The 23,450-nt window shown below is 40.4% G+C and overlaps 1 protein-coding gene across 2 annotated transcripts; it reads right to left on the bottom strand.

Annotated features, from left to right (window-relative positions):
- Positions 1-683: 683 nt before the first annotated feature.
- Positions 684-23,210, bottom strand: OSTF1 (osteoclast stimulating factor 1). Of its 2 annotated transcripts, none has more exons than XM_074812546.1 (10): positions 23,020-23,210; positions 13,136-13,182; positions 12,459-12,509; positions 12,312-12,375; positions 9,336-9,389; positions 8,411-8,518; positions 7,895-7,944; positions 7,698-7,776; positions 7,131-7,229; positions 684-3,205 (listed from the first exon to the last, which is right to left on the bottom strand). In XM_074812546.1, exons 1-10 carry the CDS (start codon positions 23,051-23,053, stop codon positions 3,147-3,149), a joined length of 645 nt encoding a protein of 214 aa, XP_074668647.1. In that variant the 5' UTR covers positions 23,054-23,210; the 3' UTR covers positions 684-3,146. The 2 variants fall into 2 exon arrangements, with proteins under 2 accessions (XP_074668647.1, XP_074668646.1); XM_074812545.1 differs by lacking the exon at positions 23,020-23,210 and adding an exon at positions 16,307-18,756.
- Between the last annotated feature and the right edge of the window lie 240 nt (positions 23,211-23,450).

The raw sequence follows: 23,450 nt of genomic DNA, 5'->3' as shown, positions 1-23,450 counted from the left end.
TAGGAAACATCATGAGCTTGACAACTTTCATTTTGTTGCTCTCTTAAAAAAATATTTTTCTTATTGTTATAAACTTGAATGCAGCTGTCCTTGGAAAGAGTCTTAAATTTATCCAACAGCCTGTAGTGACACACACTTTGGAGAAAAGTAAGGGGAGTAAGTAGGTTTGTGTCCTGGTTTCGACCAGGATGGAGTTAACTTTCCTTGGGTTGAGAGGAAGCACAGCTAGAGGGCCGGATCCTGATCAGTCACTGGAGTATTTCATACCATGTGAAGTCATGCCCAGGGATACAGGTGGGCGCGGGCTCTCTCTGGCATCATCGTTTTTGGGTTCTGGTCCAGTTGCGTGTTGCTGTGGGGGGCGGTCGCCGCGCTCGGTAAGCCACTGTTGCATTTTACCCATTTCTTTTTGGACTCACTATTGTTACTGTTGTTCTCTTGTTATATTTAGTAAATTCTTTCTTTTTATTCAACCTACGAATTCTCTTTTTCCCTTCCCTATTTCACTGGGGAGGGGGGAGGTGAACAGTCGGCCACGTGGCGTCCGGCTGCCAGCTGAGTTCAAATCTCAACAGTTTGCATAACTAGTAAGACATTGTATCATCTTACTCCAGTTTTAATTCCTTCTAGCTATAAGACTTTTGCTCTGTTTTTTTCTTTAAATCAAAACTTAACTGCTAGAGTTCGGCAAAAAGTAATTTATTGCCTTAAAGTTTTCACAGTGATTTATATTTCACAAGATGAGTAGACAGTTGCATAAGGAAAAACAAAGTTGTGAAAAAAAAAAAAAAATTTGGTCCTAGAAACAAATTACAGGACTAGCTAGCTGCCTTGCGATGTCAACACGCCTCCTTCAGGACACTCCAATATGGACTTCACAAGCAACCTTTGGGCCCAACTTGTGTTTCTGTCACCATTCTTCCCTTGCAGCATCTAGATCTGTGCAGAAGAACACAGGGTCTTCCAGCAGCACCTAATTCCACAGGCATGAGCACAACAAATTTTTAAATCAAATGCCGCAATTAACTTGTAGGATGTTGAACCCATGACAGGAGAAGACATCACATTAAATTATTTATGAACACAAACTCTGCCTACAAAGCTTAATAGAGAAAATGGCGACTTGGGAAGAGCCATTCTCTCCACGTCCTGTGACACTGAAGAATTTTAACCTTGTGAGCTTCATTTATGCAGGAAAAAGTCTCATACATGAACCTTCTTGCTTCTCTAGCCTCGTTATTACAAGTCCTTTTTTGCTTGCACTGTGAAATTGCATCATGTTCATCAGCAGCATGCAGCGTAACATGTAGCTTGACTGTGGTAAAAGTCTGAGCTAGTAGAAATAGCTGGCTAATAAATGCGAAGCAGGACAGTCTCTGTCTATTATGAATCATGTTTAACAATTGTTTTAATGAAAGCTAGAGAGAAAAACTTGGTGGCTTTGGTTTTTATTTCTTCCCCTCTAAGATCTTCAAGTTCATAAAAAATAAAATATCACTGTTCAACTGACCACAGTATTTCACAGGGCCAAAACATTTGTTCTATGGTTTTAACACTTTTCAACAGTTCAGAACTATATCTGCAGATGACTATTTGTGCAATGCCTCTATCTTAGAGCGCTCCAGTCAATCAAATGCTGCCTTCTTTGGTAAGTGCTCATTTAACAAGCTTTACCTGTACGTAGTCCTTTCCAGGATGATAAAAATACAAAAATCTGGTTCAACATATTTTAAAAAGTGGGATGTTAGAGTGCTCTAGACATCTTTTAATCTCTGAATACTTAGTGTGATTTTCATTTATCCCCAATCTTTCACAAGAGCTTTTAATTTATCCCCAATCTTTCACAAGAGCTTTTAATTTATCCCCAATCTTTCACAAGAGCTTTTTTTTTTTTTTTTTTTTTTTTTTTAAAGTATCACAGACTGCTGTGTGGGACTGAATCTGTCAAAATTGCTAATAGGGAAGTTAGCAACAAAAACTGAAAAACTGAGATAACTCAAATACTTGTAACATTTTCTTACTATCACAGTAAGGAAGTATTCCTCAGTAAGGTATAATATTTGGCTGCAGGTATTTCAGCAATCTGAAGAAAGTACTTATTTAACTCTGCAGGAAGCTTGAAAATGGCTCATTTTTTTGTAGTTCTCTTTAATTCACAGGAAGAAGCAATATATTTTTAAAATGTTTATTCAGCTTCAGATATCTTTTCTAAAGATACCTGTGGTATATTTGATATACATCTTCCCTCATTCCTTCAAACACACTTAAGCTTTGAGGTAATTTAGGAGAAAATATAATAGCACATTTAAAAAATAAAAGCAAGAGATTAGCCAAAAAAAAAGAGTAGGCAGGACAAATAGAAAAATATTCTGTCTTCCTTTCACTATGAATAGTTTCAGCATAATGCACTTCAAAACGCAAAATAATCATGTCACTATGTCAAAAATTAAGTGTATTTCTCAAGCAAAATTGACTGAAGCAAGCATTTCACCTGAGTTTACATTTCAGGGATTAGGCCCACAGCAATAGAGAAGATAAGGCATCCAGGGGCAGATTGTCCCATGTCATTCTACCCTTTACTTAGAGGGGTACAGGAAAGAATGGGTGGGGGAAAAAAAAAAAAAAAATCAAACCCTGTCTTGCTGGCTCCATGTGGGCAAAAGACGGTGACTCTCTATAGCAGCATCTCCCTTCATGCCTGTCAGCCAGTACTGACTCTGCCACATTATTTTATCTGCATAAAGGAACCTATATCCAGGGAGATTTTGGGAAATGTTAGCAATGGCGTCCTGTTGTCCAGCAGGACCTTTCAGTTTGAGGAGCATATTCCAGACATGCAAGGCACTTGCTGGGAAGGCCTGAAATGCAACCTGAGAGTTTAGAAGGTGGTCCTCTGCCCATTCAACGATAAGGGTATGCCACACTTCCTCTGTGAGATAATTTCTAAGGAACTCTGATTTAAAATGTGGCATCTTCTGGCACACATGGAGATTATTGCTTTGTGAAGCATGATTTCACCCTCTCATTTATATGCTATATTGGAAGACTGCAATGCTCTAAGTAAGATATATTTACAGTTGTAAAGATATGTTTTGAGAATGACATAGGCAATACAAGTTATAGTTCTTCAGACTGAATGAGAAAAGCTAATCGGAGTCTTCATCATCGAGGTATTCCTCTGCATTACTTAATGTTCGGACTGTACCTGGAAAGAAAAAAAGCTCTCTCTTAATCCAGGATAAAAATCAGAAAAAGCCTCACATTTGTGATGCTTGCAAAGCAGCATCTGAGAAACCTGATCCCTCTATCATTTAGAGATGTCAGGGCTACAAAGATGGAGCTATAGACGTGAATCTCAAAGGTAGGGCTAAGCCAGTAATCACATCTCCTACATATGAAATTTAGTCTGTTCACAACCTTCAAGAGCCATCTTCTGGCTCCTTGGAACCTGTACAGCAGAGCTGGAACTCTTTAATTCTATTTTATATATATATATTACCTTTAAATTGCAAAGGAAAGGTTGGGTGAGCTGGTGGAAGAGCCTCTATGGTTTTATTTGGAGTGCCTAAGTGGCTACCATTCTCTGCTTAAAATCAAACACATTCTATCTATTCTCTCCCCTCCCTCTTTTCTCACCTAGGTTTTTTCCTGATTTTTTCTTAGATCTACTTATGAGCTTTTGCTTTTGAAGGACAGTAAGCAAAAAAAAGGAGTATTAAAGTGTATTCACCAGATGTGCAGCAGTGCCTGGAGAACTACATCTACCTTTGGGACCGTACAAAGATAACAGCATGGGCTTTTTGTGATAGATTATTATTTGCCTATTTGATTTTCAAATATATGGGAATAGGAATATGGATTATACTGTACTACTGTGTATTATACTGTACTACTGAGAGCCAGGAACCACAAGGTCCTAGTCAGTCATATTTTGCAATAACTTATTAAAACAAAGTATTAAAAATATCAGATGCAGGCATAACAAGACTGACATAATTCACAGAAGTGATTACCATGTTATCCTAGATTTCTGGAAGAAGAAAAATGAGTACATTTAAAACTAACCTGTTCAACTGTTCTGATAAAAGAAATGTAAGGGGAAAATACTTTTTTTTCCTTTTTGAGTAAGAGAAGTAGCAAAGGAAGAAAGGAAAGAAAATAAAGAAATTGCAGAGCCCTGTGCTCAAGGGGCCATACTTCAAGAAAGGACAAATCCCATTTCTTCTGTATAAAAATCATTCTCTCGTTCAGGAGCACAAATGACACAATCTTTTTGCATTTCTATGGGAGGATTTTAATAACTTTCATTTCTTAGAATATACTTCAGCAATCATGACATTTGAATGTGTGTGTATACACATAAAACACTAAACTGAACATTGAAGTGGAGGCAAAGTAAGCTTCTTTGGACAAAACAAAGTGTTTTATAGATGACTATGATAGAAGACATACCTAAATAAGAACAGATTTGAAACTGAGGACAGGAAGACTACCAATATTGGACTGAATCTCTGAAAAAGAACAATTTTTTCAGTCACAGATATCAGAAATACTGAAATGTAGAATCAACAGACACAGAAGAATGAATAAAAATAACCAAGAAAATACAAGAAAAGCATACAGATCAGTGATGTCACAGAGATCATAAAAGGCCAGATTAAGATGGAAAACCAAGGAAGCTAATACTGAAATTGCAGTTCGACTGAGAACATCAGCTCTTGTATCAAGGCAACTAAGAAAAGATAGTGTGCAAGAGTACCAGACTGGTGATAGAAGAAGGGCCCAAGAGTTGTGGTGAATGGAGTTAAATCCAGTTGGCAGCCGATCACGAGTGGTGTCCCCCAGGGCTCGGTTTTGGGGCCACTCCTGTTTAACATCTTTATTGATGATCTAGATGAGGGGATCAAGTGCACCCTCAGTAAGTTTGCAGATGACACCAAGTTGGGTGGGAGTGTTGATCTGCTCGAGGGTAGGGAGGCTCTGCAGAGAGACCTGGACAGGCTGGAGCGATGGGCTGAGGCCAGCTGTATGAGGTTCAATAAGGCCAAATGCCGGATGCTGCACTTGGGCCACAACAACCCTCAGCAGCGCTACAGGCTTGGGGAGGAGTGGCTGGAGAGCTGCCAGTCAGAGAGGGACCTGGGGGTGTTGATTGACAGCCAGCTGAACATGAGCCAGCAGTGTGCCCAGGTGGCCAAGAAGGCCAATGGCATCCTGGCTTGTATCAGAAATAGCGTGGCCAGCAGGGACAGAGAAGTGATCTTACCCCTGTACTCGGCACTGGTGAGGCCACACCTCGATGACTGTGTTCAGTTTTGGGCCCCTCACTACAAAAAGGACATTGAATTACTCGAGTGTGTCCAAAGAGGGGCAACAAAGCTGGTGAAGGGTCTGGAGCACATGTCGTATGAGGAGCAGCTGAGGGAACTGGGGTTGTTTAGTCTGGAGAAGAGGAGGCTGAGGGGAGACCTCATCGCCCTCTACAGCTACCTGAAAGGAGGTTGCAGAGAGCTGGGGATGAGTCTCTTTAACCAAGTAACAGGCGATAGGACAAGAGGGACTGGCCTCAAGTTGTGCCAGGGAACGTTTAGACTGGATATTAGGAAGTATTTCTTTACAGAACGGGTTGTTAGGTGTTGGAATGGGCTGCCCAGGGAGGTGGTGGAGTCCCCATCCCTGGAGGTGTTTAAGAGTTGGGTTGACATAGCACTTAGGGATATGTTGTAGTTGGGAACTGTCAATGTTAGGTTAATGGTTGGACTGGATGATCTTCAAGTCTTTTCCAACCTAGATGATTCTGTGATTCTCTGTGATTCTGTGAAGTGACTAAGGATGAAAAATCAGTCAGCCATGAAATAAATTAATTTAGAGGGAGTGAAGCAAATGCGCCAGAAGTAGAAGATAAGTTACCTAGCATCAGAAAATGAAACATTAATACAACTATTAGGGACATTAAAGAGAGAATACTCCTGTATCAGGCGCCTACAATTGACAGGCAAAGATGAAATAGGTGCTCCTAAAAGGGATTAAGTAACATTAGAATAAAATATGGAAACAGAAGAAATTCTGCCCTATGTTACAACTGCTTTCTTCAGAGTCAAAACTGTTGGAAATAATTTGTCAAGGTTTTCTGGGAAATCCTGATTTAGCAGGATTTAGCATAATGTTGGACAGTATCTTTCCTGCACATGCTCTCTGGCCTTCTAAAGCTGCAGACAGCTATTCCACCATTTAATTCCCATAACTGCTAACCACCCACAGGATGGCATTCCCTCTGTTCTCACCAGTCCTGCGACAATACAGTTGCTACACTGCATATCCCACTGATAAAAACACAGGCAGAGTTACAGCTTGTAAGTAATTTCTCATTTAATGTGTAATTCACATAGGGTTTCCACCCTAACTTCAGCCCCATGAAAGCTACAGGTAACATTAATTATGCAATGCTGAACTACTCAGTCTTTGTTCAGTGTTTTAAAGTAGCCTAGCATTGCTTTAACTTTTGTACACGTACACTATGCTATTAGGAGAGATGAACAGAAGTGGGAGGCAGGAAGCCTATTCTGATAAACACCTGAAAGCATTCTTTCTTTACTTCTCTATTAAAAAGTCATTCAGAGAGACACAGGAATAAAAAATTTTTTTAAAATTAGCAATAAGAAAATAAGACAAGCGTCTGTAGGTGTTTGGCTTAGTTTGGAAGAACAAGACTGGCTTAAGTGTGAACATACCACATCATTTTACTCTCATACCGTGTACCTTGTGGTTTACTGCTTTTTAAGTGGCTTCCATCCTTGCTTTCTTTCTGTCTCTCCACTCTGAAGGGCCTTCCCTTCCCCTCCCCTCCCCTCCCCTCCCCTCCCCTCCCCTCCCCTCCCCTTCCCTTCCCACATTGTCTGAACTCAAGATGGCGTTTTGTGGGGAGTCAGCAACACTGAATGTGATAAACCACAGGTTTCTATCACAGCTCTGCTGAACTAACCCTCTCAAGTAAACCCTTCCAAGCACAGCTCTCAGCCCATGTAGCTCCCAAGTGGTCTTTATGGCTATCAACATTTTGATATTTGGTCGAAATATTAAGTGTCCTCTAAAAAGAAAAAAATGTATCAGAGTAATAAAATCAGAAATACCTGCAATCTGTTTCTTCTTAAGCAGGGAAGCACAAGCTGCATTGGTTGCCATGTCTAAAGCCAGTTTCTTCTCATTGTTCTTCAGATCTATTCTTGCCCCTTTATAACGGAAAATTTTCACAATGAATCATTGTCCCAGCTATTTCTTGAGCAATGGCATTATGATATGAGTTTCTATAGCATGGATAGAACACCGTTGAACAAGGGAATCTCATCTGTGGACTGCTTTGAAGCAGAATAAAAGCAATGAATGCTTTTCCATAAGCTACAGTCGACTAGGGAACTTGCTGGCTGCTCTCCCTTTCCAGGAAGCAGATGTCATTGCTGTTCTGGGGTTAAGTGCCTAATTTTGCCTGCAAAGCAGGATGAAATTTATCTTGAGCAGGTGAGATGTCTACTTTACAGACAGCCGCCAAAATTTTCTGCAAGGCTTGTAAAGTCAGGCAGGTAAGCTGGTTAAGGACTGTACCTGGGTTATAGAAAAACACTTAAAAAAATACAGATTAATGAACATTCAGGAATCTAGTCTGCCACGCAGATTGTTGAATCTTTAGTGAAGATCTTTACCCTTTGCCAGCAGCATCTCTACAATATCTGCATAACCCTTCCATGCAGCAGCATGCAAAGCTGTGTCTCCCAATTTGTTCTGTGGAGTTAGAGGAAAAAGCAACAGGATTAAAAATACAGCAAAAAACCCCTTTCAGCTAGTACCAAGAGTGAATAACATCACACCTCTACTGTAATGGTCTGTTGGTTTAACCTACCTGTTGGTTTAACTCTAGATTTGCCTGGGTAAACAGAACATCCACTATATCTGCAGAAAACAGCAGGGGCAGGAATAAGGGAAAAATTTAGTGGAAACAAAATAGGCTTTTTCACATTCATAGCATAAATTTCGGTTAAAATTCAATGAAAAGAGCGATCCAATCTGCTAATTAAAATCTGTAACAGTCAGACTGCATTCAGCAAACAACCACTAGTCATAAAGAAATACTATTGCATAAAATACCCAAAACAATACAACACTTCTTTTTGGTCTGTCCTCCCCACTCTGCTTCTAACAGTTACACTGGTTAGAATGCATGCTTCATCAGCCACAAAAAAACACACAGCATTTGATGGAACTGAACCTCCCTTCTAGCTTTAACTTTTCTTTTAAGAACTAGAATGACATTAAATAAAACCTGGCTTTATTGTTTAGTGCTGCAATTTTAGCCATCAGTCTAACAAGCAAATAAAAAAACCCAGAGAACAGTCATTTCCAATTAATTCTTTGATACCTTTGTGGCCTCCATGGCATGCCCAGTACAGAGCTGTGTTTCCAGCTTTGTCTAAGCCATTGACCCCAACTCGATTATCCAAACACTCTCTCAACCAGCTCAGGTTGCCTGAAAGACAAATTCAGTTTTGATGATTTTTTTCTAATTTGAAAAGTTAACAGATCCATTAAAGGCATGTAGATTTTTCTGAAGGGTGTCAGCCCTCCTATATGAGGAGAAAAAGTGATTAGCAGCAATACTTACAATTCACAGAACAACCAGTCCAAGTGTAGTGGTTTAGCCCCTGCCGGGGTCTGAGACCACGCGGCCGCTGCCCCTCCCCCACAAAGGGAGTGAAATACAAAGCCCCAAGACTGAAATAAGGAAAGGTTTAATACAGCAGTGCAATAGCAACACAACAAACAACAACAACAACAATAACAGTAATAGTGATGGCAATTAACAGAGCAAAATAGCTACCAAATACAGCAGTGAGAAGCACGATGTACAAAACCACGAGTGCACCGTGCTCCTGTGCCAGGAAAAATGTGACCTGCCAGGATGTGAGGTCCCAATGGTATCTGAATAACCCGGCTAGATCTCCCCCCCCCACTGCTGGGGAAACTTAACCCTATCCTGGTTAAACCAGGACACCAAGTCACACCAAATATCTTTCTGTCCACTCCCAGAAGACATTTAGATCCCTACATAGTTAAATGGATGGTACCAAACTCTTTTTCTGTGTATACAATCACAGAGAGGCAATTCTACCAGGCTGTAAACCAGCTCAGCTTCTGAAAGCTGCAAAACTTATCAGACAACTTGTTCAAGATACCAGACGATCAAAACAGACAGGACATCTTAATTCTAAATATGTTATTGTTTTGGTAGAAAACAAACAAATCACCCTTTAACATTACACAACTAAAACCTAAATCACACTTACCACGTTTGGCAGCTTCATGCAGTGGGTTATCAATAGATTCAGCTTGCTCTGCCACTGAAATGAAACAGAGTAAATTCTAACTACTTCTGAAACTGAGCAGATAGATAATTGACACCTGTGTGGAAATAAAACTTTGATTTATCCCAGAAGAATCAGTAATACGTATTTGATTCTAACATGAAAGGGGATTTATGAGTGATGGATTAGTCAGATGCACTTCAATTTCCTGTGTATGGGAAAGCAATTCAGATAAGAGCTTGTGAAAACTTCAAAGAAGAGCATCAAATTGATCAGTGGTTGCAAGCCACCAGGAATATGGCAGTATTTCACCTCGACTGTTACTTCCCTTTCTACACTTGTAAGATGGTTTTGAGCAGTTGCATGTGGCTAGGCTTTCAATCTACAGCTTGCCATCTGTAGTTGTGACTGAATTATTTCCACGGAGTCTGTGAAGAGTAACTAAAAAAATCCACTATTTGTTTTGTGGACATCTTTTATTTTCCCTGTGAAGTTTGCAGATCTGCAATTCAAAACTGCTTAAACAATGAATGTAGTGATGGGCAGATTGAAGTTCAGGCTTCTGTAGACCTTTTCTTCATCTCAAAAGCTTTAGTTTTACTAGAGAGGAGCAGTAAACAGATCCTGGTCACTGTGCTGTCGCAACAGCAAAAAGAAACTGAACAGCACTGTTAAACAGTTAAAAGTGGACCGTGACCTGGAAAAATTTTTAAAAACTTCTTTTTTGGGTGGAAAACCCTGTTACTACTAAGGGTATAGGGTACAGACAAGTAGGACAGTGTACAACCTGAGATGAGTAGGCTCTCTAAGCCCTTGCACTATGGCTTGTTACAGGAGTCAGGGTGAATGTGAAAGAGTGTTCCTCAAACTGTTACTGTAATCAAATCAGATGCAATGCAGGCAAATATAATGTAAGTCAGTTACCAGAAATAAAACTCTCAGGACAGGTGTGGCCTATCCAGATCTTTTCTTATTTTGGTGTATATTCCTCCCATAATGCTTGTAATTGCAAGACTTCACATGCTTATCTCTCTAGCTGTGAGTAAAATAAAATGCAAATGCTAGATTCTGATATTTCGGTTAAAAAAACTGGTGCAAACAGTGAACAGAATCCTAAAGCAGAGTGGGAGAAGCCAGTCCCAGAGCAGCCAGAAGAATATCATAGTCATATTAAGTGGTGCTTGTTGTGCCCAGCAGAAATCATTAACACTAACAACACTGTCTCAAAAGCCTAAAAATAACTTTGTCTTTAGACAAAGTATTTTTAATGTAGATAATAACACTAACTCTGTTTTCATCAGCTTTTCCATTCACAGTCTTTTCAAATGTGTTCCTTCAAGCCCAGCAGATGGAGCACAAGACCCCATGAGAGACTTGGTAGTTTCAGGTCTGTCTCCATCTTTTGCAAAAGGGTTGTAGAAGAGCACAGGAGATCACAGTGTTTCAGTGGTTAAGACTGAACCTACACAGCTGTAACAGTGGCAACCAGCAGAAGCAGGCCATTGAGGATTTTGCATAGTTTGTCTAAATCAGAAGACATGTTCCTGGTACTCTCCATTCTTAGGCTCTGCAGAGGCTCCTGTTCTGCTTACAAATGAAATTTTTGCAAATGTGCAGAGAGAGACACCACCACCTCACAGCCCTCCCACCCAGCGTAAAATGGAAGTTAAGCTCTTGTTCGTATCACTGTTCAGTAAAGCACATTGGTAGCAACTTTCCAAATTATCTTAATGGGAACACAAACTGAATTAGTAAATTGTTGATTCTAAATATAACACACTTGAATATTCAAAAGAAATTTAAGTGTAGGTAAGCACACATAAACTATTCTTGTATGTAACAGTGACCACCTCTGGCGGGTGGCAAGAGTAGAATCAGTCTGGAAGTCACAAACTAGAGTGAAACTTAGTGCCATGGTCTCAATAACTGCACCCAGGCTTCCATTAATGTATTTCTACTAACTACAAGTCAGGGCAGGGAATCATATCATTGCTACCATAATGTCTTCTAGTAAAGAAGGGACAATGTAAAGCAACCACAGTTACTAACTTACTAGCAGCTTTGATGCAATCTGTCATGTAACACTGCTATTCTGCCTCTCTGTCTCCATTTCCTGGGAGGACTTGGAAGAATTGTGCTCTGCTGTCTGTACTCATGGCTTTGCAAAGTGATTTTAGTTGAATCTGAAAAAGCAATTTCTATTCAGTTCAAGCATGTATGGGATATTTAATGTGGTGCAATCCCCAAGAAAACAATGTCTTCTGTGGCTGAATATATTCATTAAAAACCAACTAACGGCAAACAGAACAGCCCTATTTATTAAGGGGGGGTGGGGGGTGCGGAGTCATCAAAGGAGGTCTACAGAATTGCTCACAATCTGTTGTAGCATCCTGTCCATATGCAGGTTTACTTAACAATTACAGTATTGATTATCTCTCTCTGTAGGAAGTCACCCCATGCTGTGTCAGACTTCTTGATCTCAAAGCTACTAAAGGCTGTGGCTGTCCATCCTTAGGTTGACTTAAAATAAGGCAATGTACAGATTGAAGGAATATAGCCAAAATGCTGCTAATGAGAAGATTACTGCAATACATTCATTGAGGGTATCAAGAAGACAAGCCTATCAGTTTCATGTGCTGTCTGTAAAACCATCCTCTAGATCCAAGTGTTCTTCCCCTCAAAACTGAGAACATCTATTGCTGTTACCTGAACAACCACAAACATGAACACATGGCAAACTCAAGCTGTCTCTAGGTTATAAAAATGTAAGACAGCCTGTCCATTGCTGATGTACAGTGGTGACTGATATTGCAAATGTATTCTGAAATACTCTGGTAGAGGACTGATAAATGCCAATAATGTAATCAGTATTTGAAAATAAGTGTATCAGTTATTTTTAATTAGTAATTTCCTTTGATTGCGAATGATCTTACCAAACGAAAATATTCTAGACATTACCATAGTTGCTTGGAATTAGTCCCGTCCTCCCTTTGCAAGTTCCTTTCCACCAATTTGTATCACTCTGCAGAGAAAAGGGAAAATATTTCAGATGAGACATGCTGCATCTCAGAAGTATTCAGTCTGTATGGGATGTCTTAGACTCACCATGTCTGAGATGTAAATGATATCTCCTTCTTCAAAGTATAGTTCATCTGGCTTTAAAAATAAAATAAAATAGAAGACTAAATAAAAATCTGAATCTGTGCACAGTATACCTGGATAACACAGAGTACATTCAGCTCTTTTTTCAAAAGAACAATAACTCAAATTCTCTAGCAACTAGACAACGGCCTGACAGTCTTCATACTGTAGTCTGACTTGCCTACAGCTAACTTTTTGGATCTATGACCTTCCTGACAACTAAAGAAAAAGACTGCCCTTTCCAACAGACCACTGCAACAAAAGCAGAGATATATATCTTGTGTTTCTTAACTTCATCCCTTTTTGGTTGGTCCCAGTTCATCAAATCTCTTAGTTCTCAATTATCTTTGTTCCCTTTGGAAGAAAAGAATAAAATCGCTTAGACTGCTGATGTTAAGACTGCAGGTAACTGATACTAGAGAAGAAAGCATGCTGCTTTTAAAAACAGCTGGAGTTAAAAGAGTGATGATTAATCAGGCAGTTTTAGTCACATTAAGAACCAATATCCATCAACAGGCTTTTTCATTGAAAACACAGTACAGTTAAGTATAATAGGCCAAGCCTAGCAGAACTGAATAAATGTTATTATAGACAAGATTAAAATAAAGCTTCTCAAAACCCTAAAATCTAGATGTACTTACCGTTCTGGGCTCAAATGTATACAGGGCCCTGAACACTTTAACCTGCCCTAAAAAAGAACAAAAAAACCAAAACAATATCAGTATCATGCCTTCTAAGCACAGCATACACATACAGCCCTCAAATCCAAATAAATTCCTTTCCTTAACCTTTAAAGCTGCTTGTTGAACAAATGTGTGCTATGCCTCTGTCAATGAAAATTATGAAAAGACTCAACCCAGCAGCACGGGTTCTGAAGGAAATGGGCCAGCTGATCAGCTAAATCTAAGCTGCCTGTTATGCACACCTAACAAGGTCGTCATAGCTCATCATGCAAGTCAGCTAAAGTGTTGCTGTCAATTTCTGAGGCAAAACGTAGTTTCAGTGACATACACCACCACACATCATACATGCTTTATATATTTTTATTCATAATATCAGATTTGTCAAATAATACAGAATTAAGGAAAGAATAAAGAAACTAAACAATGACCAATGTCTGCAACATGTTCTCATACTCACTTGCAATCGTTACTAATTAGGAAAATAATGCAGCAGCACAGAAATATCTGCATTTAAGAAAAATGACAAATGGTCACCAAGTCTTATTTACGGAACATGCAACTGACATGGTGTTCTCTTCAGATAATTAAAATAAGATATAGTGTTTACAACTCCACTAAGTGGGCAACGTTTATTTTAATAGGGCAGTTTTGAAGAGACTGTCAGCAGCATTCAAGCCAAGAAAAGATAACCTTAATGCAGAGATGTACAAATATAATTGCATAAACTGCAACAGCATCCCTATAAACATTTTTTAAAAAATTCAACAAAGGTACATTTCAAGAGAAGCAAGCAGAACATAGGAGTAGAGGAGAAGAAATGTGTATCTTACATAATTTTATTATCTGAACTGCTGAAGTCCATGGAATTAGTGGAGAAATGTATTATGCAGACTGTTCTGTATTGTTTACCTTTAAATATCTGAAGTCTTAAGTATGTAGAACTGTTTAGTTTTAAATAGCTTAACTATGTAGCTGTATTTCTTACACTATACTTTACGTGTTTATATAGATTAACTGAAGTAGTATTCGGTCCATCAGGACAACGCATTACTTAGACCACACTTAGCCCAGGCTATTTTGTGTCCTCAGAGAAACTGATGAACTTACTACTGAAGGTTAGTACTGTACAATTAAGTGTGCAGACACAAAATCTTGTATAGTATGTTACATCGAGACAACTGAGTAATGAGAGACTAGGTTTCCTTGTGTCACTAGAATAAGCTTTTTATGTAGAGAAGAACCATGGCTAGAAATTTTTTTTCCTGTTTTTTGCTAGATATAGTCTTCCTTACCTCCTTATCTAGAAGCCTGCCCACAGTAGTGATCATTTCAGAAAGTTAACTTAAGAGCTTTAGAAATGTCAGTCTAAATGTACATATGCTGACAAGCTTGAGAAAGGAGGATGGTACTCAACTGTGTAAGTTGACATTTTGCAGCATACCCCACAGTCTTGGGGTGGCTCTTAAAAGATGTTTTCAAATACCTCTGGGTATTCCCTAGCAAGAGCCATGACACAGCACATGTTTCTGAAGCGGTATTTACCAAGGCATAACTACTAAGCAAAACATTTCTGAGGTCCTCTGTCTCAGGCTTTTTTGGGACTAAGTGTATGTAGAAGTATAACCCTAAAATTAATCCATATAAACTTTCTAGGTTGCCAAATGCATGCAGACACCGTATATATGATTCTTCTTCCAATTTGCAGCTGTATCGCATGCTCCTCCCTGATCTTATTTTTTAATAACACCACATAATTTCAATTTGGCTTTACTGGTTCTCTCTCTCACAGAGCAGTAGTTTCCTAGACATAAAAGGTCCAACACTTCTCAGACCTTTGCCTCAGAAACTAAATATCTGCACTGTGGCAACAGCTAAAAACGATGAAACCTCTGTTCTGTTTGTTATCCATATAGAGATGATGAACAAGGACAGCAGACAGTAATGTGTCCTAGACCTAAGAGCTTCAGAATGAAATATCTGAACTGCAGCTGGAAAGAAGTCAAACAAAAAGAAGGAAAAAAAAAAGAAGAAAAAAGAACCAGATATGACAAAACAACATGGGTGACACAGAGTACTGTCCCTTCTCCTTGGCTTTCTTACATAGATGACAGAAAATGCACGATAGAAATGCACACTGACAATTTTAACCATCACTCACCAATTTTCAGGGGTTTATGTAAGTAAAAGGAGGAAACAGACAACAAAAGGGAAGAATAAGAAATATTAAAAGGGGAAATGAGAAGATGGCAGAAGAAGGGAAAAGCAAGCAATACAGATTTGTGTATGTTGTATGTATTCTCTGTAACAATGTACTGCATCTGTGTCAACAGGATTTCTAAAGCTATCATACCCTAAGGGGAAGAAAAAAAGAATGGAAACACTGATGCTGATGAAAGTATTGCTTACATGTTGTTTAAACAAAAGGCAACTCGTGGTTGTTTTTTCTTGTGGTTTGTGGTGTGTTTTTATTTTTTTTTTTTTATTCTATACAACTGAAACAGAGTTACTTCCCCAAATGTCAAGCTGTGGCGTCACACACAGCACAACACATTCCAAAACATTTTCTTGTGATGAAATACAAAGTACAGATTTGCATCTATAAAACTGCAGGTCTGGTTAATATTAATTTTACAGCACCTTATATGGGAGTTAAACACTACTCATTATGGCACCAATCTTTTAAATATTTCTTGATAAACAGACATTGAGCCTGGTTATGTTGATGCATTTAAGAGCTAAGAACAACAGGACTTTAGCACTTGGCATGGCAATTATTTGTGCTAAATTTTAATGCAAAAAAATCAGTCTAGACGATTTAAAACAGCAAAATGTAAGGATGCAAAGGCCACATTAAACTGGAATCCCTGTTCTGCAAATACTGACAAACTGTATTTTACTAGGCACATGAGTACTTGTAATTACTTGAAGTACTTTTATCTAGCAATGCCCATCCTTAGGCATGCAGACAGACTTAGAGCTTGCATTGGCGGGTGCTTTGGAATAAGCATAAATTAGAAAGTGCCTGAGGACCTTTTGGGCTTTCCCCTACTACCATCTCTCCACTATGAACCATGTTGTAAGATTCAAGTAGGATGGAGAACTAATACATTAGCACTGATTTGAACTTACCAAAGTTGACTGACTGCCAGAAGATGCATGTATCTTTTAAGACATCAAGGCACCAGGCAAACATTAACGACTTTATTCTCAGCATGACTAATGAGGGAGTATCCCTTTTAAAAACAAAGAAAATGGAGGCACAGTGCAGTGATGTGTCCACAACAAATCTTTTTCTAAGTGCAGGGACAAATTTAAGCGGTTTTCTTCTCAATCCCACACTTTAGCCACAAGGCTGACTTTTCCCTTTTCATGGAATTTGCATTAAACATCTGCAAAAAACTATCTGACAAATAAAACCGGTAACTTATTATACATAATAAACAGATACAAGTATTCTTAGCAAGCCAAGCCACAATTTGCCAAAACTTTCCCCAGCAACACAACAGGGTAAGAGAGTCAAACTAACAATTCTCTCCAACCAGCATCATAAAAGAAACAGCTTTATCAGGTTGGGCTGGTCTCACGCCCTTCAAATTATTTTTGATAACTTCACCTATAAACTTCTGCTTTTATGAGGAAAGGAAACAAGCAAATCAGATTTCTAATATGACCCTCTCCCAGCTCAGTGCATAAAAGTAAAGAAACTGAGTAAACTGAGTAAAGAAACTGAGGTACTAAACAGTAACAACAGCTTGAAAATGAAGCCTCTGATATGTACTTAAGGGAAATGAGATCACTGCTGTGCTTTGTAATACAAAGTGATAGGAAAAAGACCAATTTCTCAAAATACTAGAGGCTTTTTGTTTCCTCCTAGCAATTTCGAGGTTTATTTTTAATTGCAGTGTCATTAACAGAAGATTGTTTCCAAAGAAGTGCTGCTTTCGCAACAAGGAGTTACTGTTTCTTTCAGTGATGCTTTTTTTTCCCCACTTCCTTTCTGTTCTTCTACCCCAGCTTCTCTATACCACCGACACTAGTATTAGTCCCCTCTTTTACTCAACTTGCCAACAAAGCATTCTCTGCTTTCCCCCTTAAAAGAAAAAATAAAATAAAATAAAATAATAATAATGAAAAAAGGATCCGTTCCTGCACGGCATTACTTATTCAGATATTCGAGTTAGGCTGAACTTCCAGCACCAAAGGGGAGGTAAAGCAGCTTCATTAGCTGTCAATTTATATTACTTTCTCAATCCAAAAAAACTACTTGATGGAAGAGTCATTTGTTTGAGTTAAGAAAATAATCATGGCAGTAAGCCAATGTGCACAGGAGCTACCAAGGCTTGGCCCCGGTGAACTGATTCGAGTCTTTTGTAAGCATTTCACACCCTGCTTCTCCTGCCATAGACGAGGAATCAAATCTCCTTGATACAAAAAGGTTGTACAACACTGATAGTGATCCTGATGCAGCATCTGTATTCAGAGTGAGCAATTCTAGACTACCATAAAAATCAGAACTATTAACTTATGTAAACACACTAGAACTGGCCATGGTCATCTACAGATTAGAAAACTTCAACTCTGTCAAGCCCTATAAGGGTTCAAGGTAATCCTGGGCTAACTGTCACCAGCCATCCTCCTCTGTGCTCCCATAAGGCAGCACAGAAGCAGCTGAGAATCAGGTACTCTCTCTAGCACCAACTTGATTGAAAACAACTAATTTGAATCCTCACCTATAACAAGCGAACTAAAAAGAGAAAATATGCAGAAGATTTTGGATGTGGGGAAGAAAATGGTCAGTTTGCATGTTCTAGGCCTATGCCAGTTTTAGAGTCACCTCACAGAACATGTGTAACTGGGAATATGAATTCTGATACATCTTCAGATGAGTTTCTCTGAAGAAAGGCCTCTTCTGCCTGACCTCACAGAAAGCGAGGTGGCAAAAGGACAGCGTGTTTGTTTTCTCAACGTTGGCCTAAGAACCTGCAAAGGCATTACACAACCTGGCAGTGTACACCAGCAATGTGAAGTCACAACCTTTTGGTCAAGTGCCAATATCGAAGGTAAGCTGCAGATCAGAGTATCTGTGATATGCTTGCAGTTCGCTCTAGCAAGCAAAGAGATGTTCATGTTATGATTTGCATTGTCTCCTACAAGACATGCAATTTTATTAGAAGGACATTATGGCTAGACTGAGACATTTTTTTCTGGCTTCTCAGGAACTGGAAAATAAGGTGCTTTACACCCATACCTTCAAGTAGGAATAAAAGTGGTGGAAATAGTTTTACAGGAGGGCAACTTGTATTTTGGCATTTTGTTCACAGGATCTTGCACAGAGACCCAATAGAGTACCAAACAGCATTTAAGGAGTGCCACAACCAAGACAGAAAAAAGTGGAGTCCCCACTGTTTAGAGAACCATCTTCCATTTCTAAGTAGTGCTTGTTAGAAAGGGGAAGTGAACATAGGGCAAACAAATCAGAGGGGAGGAAGGGGGGAGGGGTGTATTAAACAAACAGAAAAGCCTAGGAAATCTAGTACATGTTGAAAAGAATCCAAAGGGTAGACTGGTGCCAGCCAGCGTGTAGATGACAAACTAGGGTAGCTCAGGAACAATCATGGACTGCCCCAGCCAGCTGGAATGGAAGGAACAAATAGCATTTGTTTACAGAAAAAAATCAGAATTAAGAATATTCTCACAGATGTGTGTGAATAGAATTTCACAAATTAATTTTGACTGGCACAGTTTGAGACTGAAATCTACTTCTTAGCAATGTTATTTCTGCAAATACATAGAATGCCTTCACTTGTAGGAAGCTTGTTTGTGACCCCAGTAGTTTGCAGTAAGAAGGTTTGGGATCAGAAACAAAAATTTAAGATTTGTGTTGAAATCAGACTTGGAACTGTGTAATTGTTCCTCTGATGTTTTTTTCCCCTTAGGGCTGATGACCGCAGGGTAACTCCCCATATTCACATGCTCCCATCTCCCTAGCTAACAGAAACCTTTCTTTGACTACAGAAGAAACCCAAACCACCATCACCTAAGCTGAATTTAAGCCTGCTGCTAAACCCTTAGGCACATGACTCAATGCAGGTCTTCTGCTCCTGTGAATTCTGTTACAGCTCCTATTTTACCTAAGAATTAAAATGAAGTGAACTTGATTGTGATTCAAACTAAGTATTTATGTTCAGAATCCTATTTTAACTGTGACATCTACTAGTGGCTGCAATGTCAACAGACCTACTTTAAGATAGTAACCCTTTACGTTACATATGTTAGGCTTCCTCCTGCCTCCCTCCTCCCTTCCTCTCAATTGGAGTAATTTAAAACTGTAATTCCATTGAAACAAAGACTGGTCTTTCTCCATAAAATGTAAAGGCTGTAAGGACTGTAGACCAGGATCAACAAACCCTACTCTATCTGGAGAATATGAAAGTAATCAAGGTTTCTTTAAAATATTAACATACTTTCATCTCCCCAAAAATGTTGCTGCACATCATGTAAGATTCTAATAAAAAAATGCAGACAGAGAGCCCTGTTCAGGGAGACAACTAGCAGAAGCCAGTATAGCTTGTCAAGTTCAAAGGACTTAATAAATAACTTCTGTAAATAGGATTAATATCCAACACAGAATGTTTAAGAAGTTTGTGAATGCTGCAAAGTAGTTTGAGACATCAGCAGAGGTTTTGAAAGATGGAAGGAAAACCCTACCCTTGCATAATGCTGACAAAGAAAGTTTCTGATATTTTCAACTCTGTCCCACTTCACTCCTTTGTATCTTCAACAAGTCTAAATAGAAAATACAGCTAGAAAACAATAATAATACAGAACCCTGAGAGAAAAGCAAAGCTAGGCCCTTGTTTAAAAAGAAAGTCTCAAAACACTAGAAATAAAAAGCCTTCTAGAGCCTCTGAAAACAACCATGACCCCTTACTCAAGGGCTAACCACAGACCCCTAAATACTAGGTCCGGTGTTGACAAACATCAGATTGTCTATATTGATGTCAAAACCACCTCTCTGTAACTGAAATCCTAATGTACTGTGCATGCCACATGATTAACAGAAGAGCTTTCTGTCAGATATAATGCTCTCATGTATTAAAAAAAACACACAATGCTATAGCTAGTTAGTTTTTCTTCCTTTTCCCTTCCTTTTTCCAGCAATATCTAGCCATTCAACTCTAATGTCCAACACCCCTGTGATGAACAGTGAACACCCACTGTTTTAGAAAGGATGAATATTTATTTCACTAAATATTTTCACATCCCTGCCACCTGCTGTATCTCCTTCCATCTCTACCTAGACTGCACCTTTTTTTTTTTTTTTTTTCCTGAATACAAAGGAAAGGACTACAGCAACCAATGTCTTGTTTTCTCTTCCATCTGATTCAACAGCAAGGCAAGCAGGCTTGCTGTTCCCTGACACAGGTTATAGCCCAGTTTATAGACTGGATACCCGGTAATAGAGAAGAAAAATTAACTCAGCTTGACCAAATGCACTAAGACCTTCCACCAGCTACAGTCTAAAAGCCACCAAAAGACAGCATTATGCTGCTGTAGCAACTATTACACCACATGCAGTTCCTGTATTTGTCTTTAATTAGCACATTTTAACATCTATAACCCTGATTCAATGACAGTAGAATAGGCATAACTGATATTATAAACAGAACAAAGCCAGACATACAACTGCAGAAATATTTTGGAGTATGCTAGAAGACAGTCTGTTCCTCAAAACGCCATGGAAAAAGATTAACGCAACAACCTCCATAAGACTTTCTCTCTTCAAAAATTAGAGATTGGCAAAATTAATCTTATTACCCTTAATCAGCTTTGAAAGTCACTACCAAGAGAGACTTATTCTCTTCCTCTTCCTTCTTCAGCCATTTTTTTCCACCTATTTCCTTTTGCTCTGTCAAGCACTTCTGCGGTAAACCAGCTCAGCAAGTTCATCAGACATAAAAATAACCTAATATAAAATGTCAGAGCACTGATCCAGCTTGTCATGTCACTAAATTGAATGGAAAGGGGATAGTGGGGGGGTGGAGGAGGTAGGGAACCTGTCCTTTTGATGGCTGGCTGCATTTTATCAGATCAAGCATATCACAAAACTGCACTCTGGCAAACTAGTGAGACACCTAATATTAGACATAACACGTCTGCGTTAGTCTGATAGCTCCTGCAGGTTAGGTAGGCCTAGAGCCTTTAACTCCTTAAAAATCTTAGGTTAAATTTAACTCATCTTTTTGCAAACCAGAAACCTAAGTTATTAACTTTATTGGAAAAATCTATTCTTCTTATATACTTGGCTGTTAAGAGCAACACCCTTTCAGAAGCCCACAGATTTCCTCAGTATGGATTTTCAGTGAGAGTCCACAACAACAATGCTTCTATTACTCTTTCTCATTTCAAGTAAGCTGTTTTCAAAGAGGCTTAGCAAACTGCAGGGCAGAGGAAATTCTTTCAAGGATGACACTCTACAGTCAGAGAGCTTCAACAGATTTTGCTTCTGTGGGTAGGTTGCGACTAATGGTTTCAACAGTCTAAACGGTTTGCACTCATTCAATTTTAAATTAAAACCTCATTTTACAAGCTGTCTAGTTAAAATACTCCATTAGGTTATGTATATAATTATTTGTAAAAAACATATTTCAAACACTATTCTAAATGCAAAACATATTGAAATTTAGATGTATTTAGGGATCAGATAATCATATTTCGGGAGACACCAACTAGTCTTATCTATGTAATTACATTCACAATTAATTTTAACTTTAAAGTAAGAATGTAACCTTTCATACTGGGAGAGGATATGCAAACATGATAAACAGCAATTGCATTTTCCAGATCAATTCCTTATTTAAAAAATGAAAACTCTAAACCTGCTGGCTTAAATTTTGACAAAAGAATGTATGTTTACCTGAAGGATGTAATTTCTATACCAAGGTTTAAAACTGTGTAACTTCCAATGGTTTTCAAAATACTTTTAGAAAAATCTGTGATTGCTATTTTTTGTAATTTTTTGATTTTGCACTAAATTTATCTGAAAAGGGTGCAGCGGCAAAAATTTATGCATCAATGACCAAACGCACTAGAAAGAGAGATGCCCGCGTTTGCACCAGAACGTGTCAAAGGACACATTGCGATTTTGGCTGCTGGGAGTCCTACAGGGTAAAGCGGTGGATGCTGTGGAAGAATGTAGTATGAGACTACACTATAAAACCGCTTTTATGCATCAATATGTTGCCCATCCACGCAATTACAGGGCAAATGTCAGAGTATTTTAACGCCTGTTTCTTAACAGGTTGAAGGGCTTCCTGCGCACTTCAGCCCACACAAGCTTCCCCTGGGCAGCAGCCGCTGCCTGGGCGCGCCACCGCGCCGAGCGCCATGGGCGCCGCCGGGGAGGAAGGCCGGCCTGAGGGGGGCTCCGCGCAAACCCGCCCGCGACACGGGGAGTCTGGCCCGGGGCGACGGCTCTGCCTCGGCGGCACTCTCGAAGTGCCTTCTCCCGAGCCAGAGCAGGCGAGGGATCCCGCCCAGACGCGATGCCTGCGTGCCGAGAGCAGCTTCACCGCCCCTTCCAGCCGGCCGCTGGCGCCAGGGCGGCAGAAGGGGCCGCCTCCCCCGCCGGGACCGGCGGGACCGGGAAAGGTAGGCGGCCCTGCCCCGCGGTCCCCGCCGCCACCACCCCGGCGGGACTCGCTGCTCTGACAGCCGAGACCCGGCTCCCAAACCGCCCGCGTGTCAGCAGGCGCCGGGCTGCTCCACGCCCCGCAGCGGCGGCGCCCAGCCGTTGAGGCGGCCAGCGGGCGGCGGGCCGGGCCGCCGCGCCCCTCCCCTACCTGGCTTGGCCGGTTTAGGTGGCGGCTTGGACATGGCTGGGGCAGGCCCGAGCGCGCACGGGGAAGCGGCGGGGCGGCGATCGACTGCCCGCGAGCAGGCCCGCCGTGCCGGGCGGGGTGGGGTGGGCAGTGGCGCAGGCCCTCGTCGGGCTCCCGGGTGCGGTGCGCGGCGGCGACGAGCGTGCGGGTGGGCGGGCAGGAGGGGGGGAGGAGGGGGAGGAGGAAGGAAGTAAGGACGGACGCGGGGAGAGAGGGGCGGGTGCTACGCGCAGCGCCCCCTAGCGGCTGCCTCAGGCGCTTCGCCAGCTCCAGGCTGGGCCCAGCCAATCCCCGCGCGCGCCGAGGCCACTCCCTCCCTCCCCCGCTTCCCCGCGGGTGCCGCTGCGGGAGGCGCGAGCGGAAGGAAGAGCGACCGGAGGCGGTGGCCAATG

The sequence above is a fragment of the Strix aluco genome, chromosome Z, assembly GCF_031877795.1.
Source record: "Strix aluco isolate bStrAlu1 chromosome Z, bStrAlu1.hap1, whole genome shotgun sequence".
Classification (NCBI taxonomy): Eukaryota; Metazoa; Chordata; class Aves; order Strigiformes; family Strigidae; genus Strix; species Strix aluco.
This window is presented reverse-complemented; position numbering and strand designations above follow the sequence as displayed.

Coding starts and splice junctions, on each gene's coding strand:
- OSTF1 (XM_074812545.1), bottom strand. CDS start 16,391: ATGCTGAGAATAAAGTCGTTAATGTTTGCCTGGTGCCTTGATGTCTTA. Junction 12,510..13,135: donor ATACATTTGAGCCCAGAACG/GTAAGTACATCT, acceptor TTATTTTTAAAG/CCAGATGAACTATACTTTGA. Junction 9,390..12,311: donor ACTAATTCCAAGCAACTATG/GTAATGTCTAGA, acceptor GTTTCATTTCAG/TGGCAGAGCAAGCTGAATCT.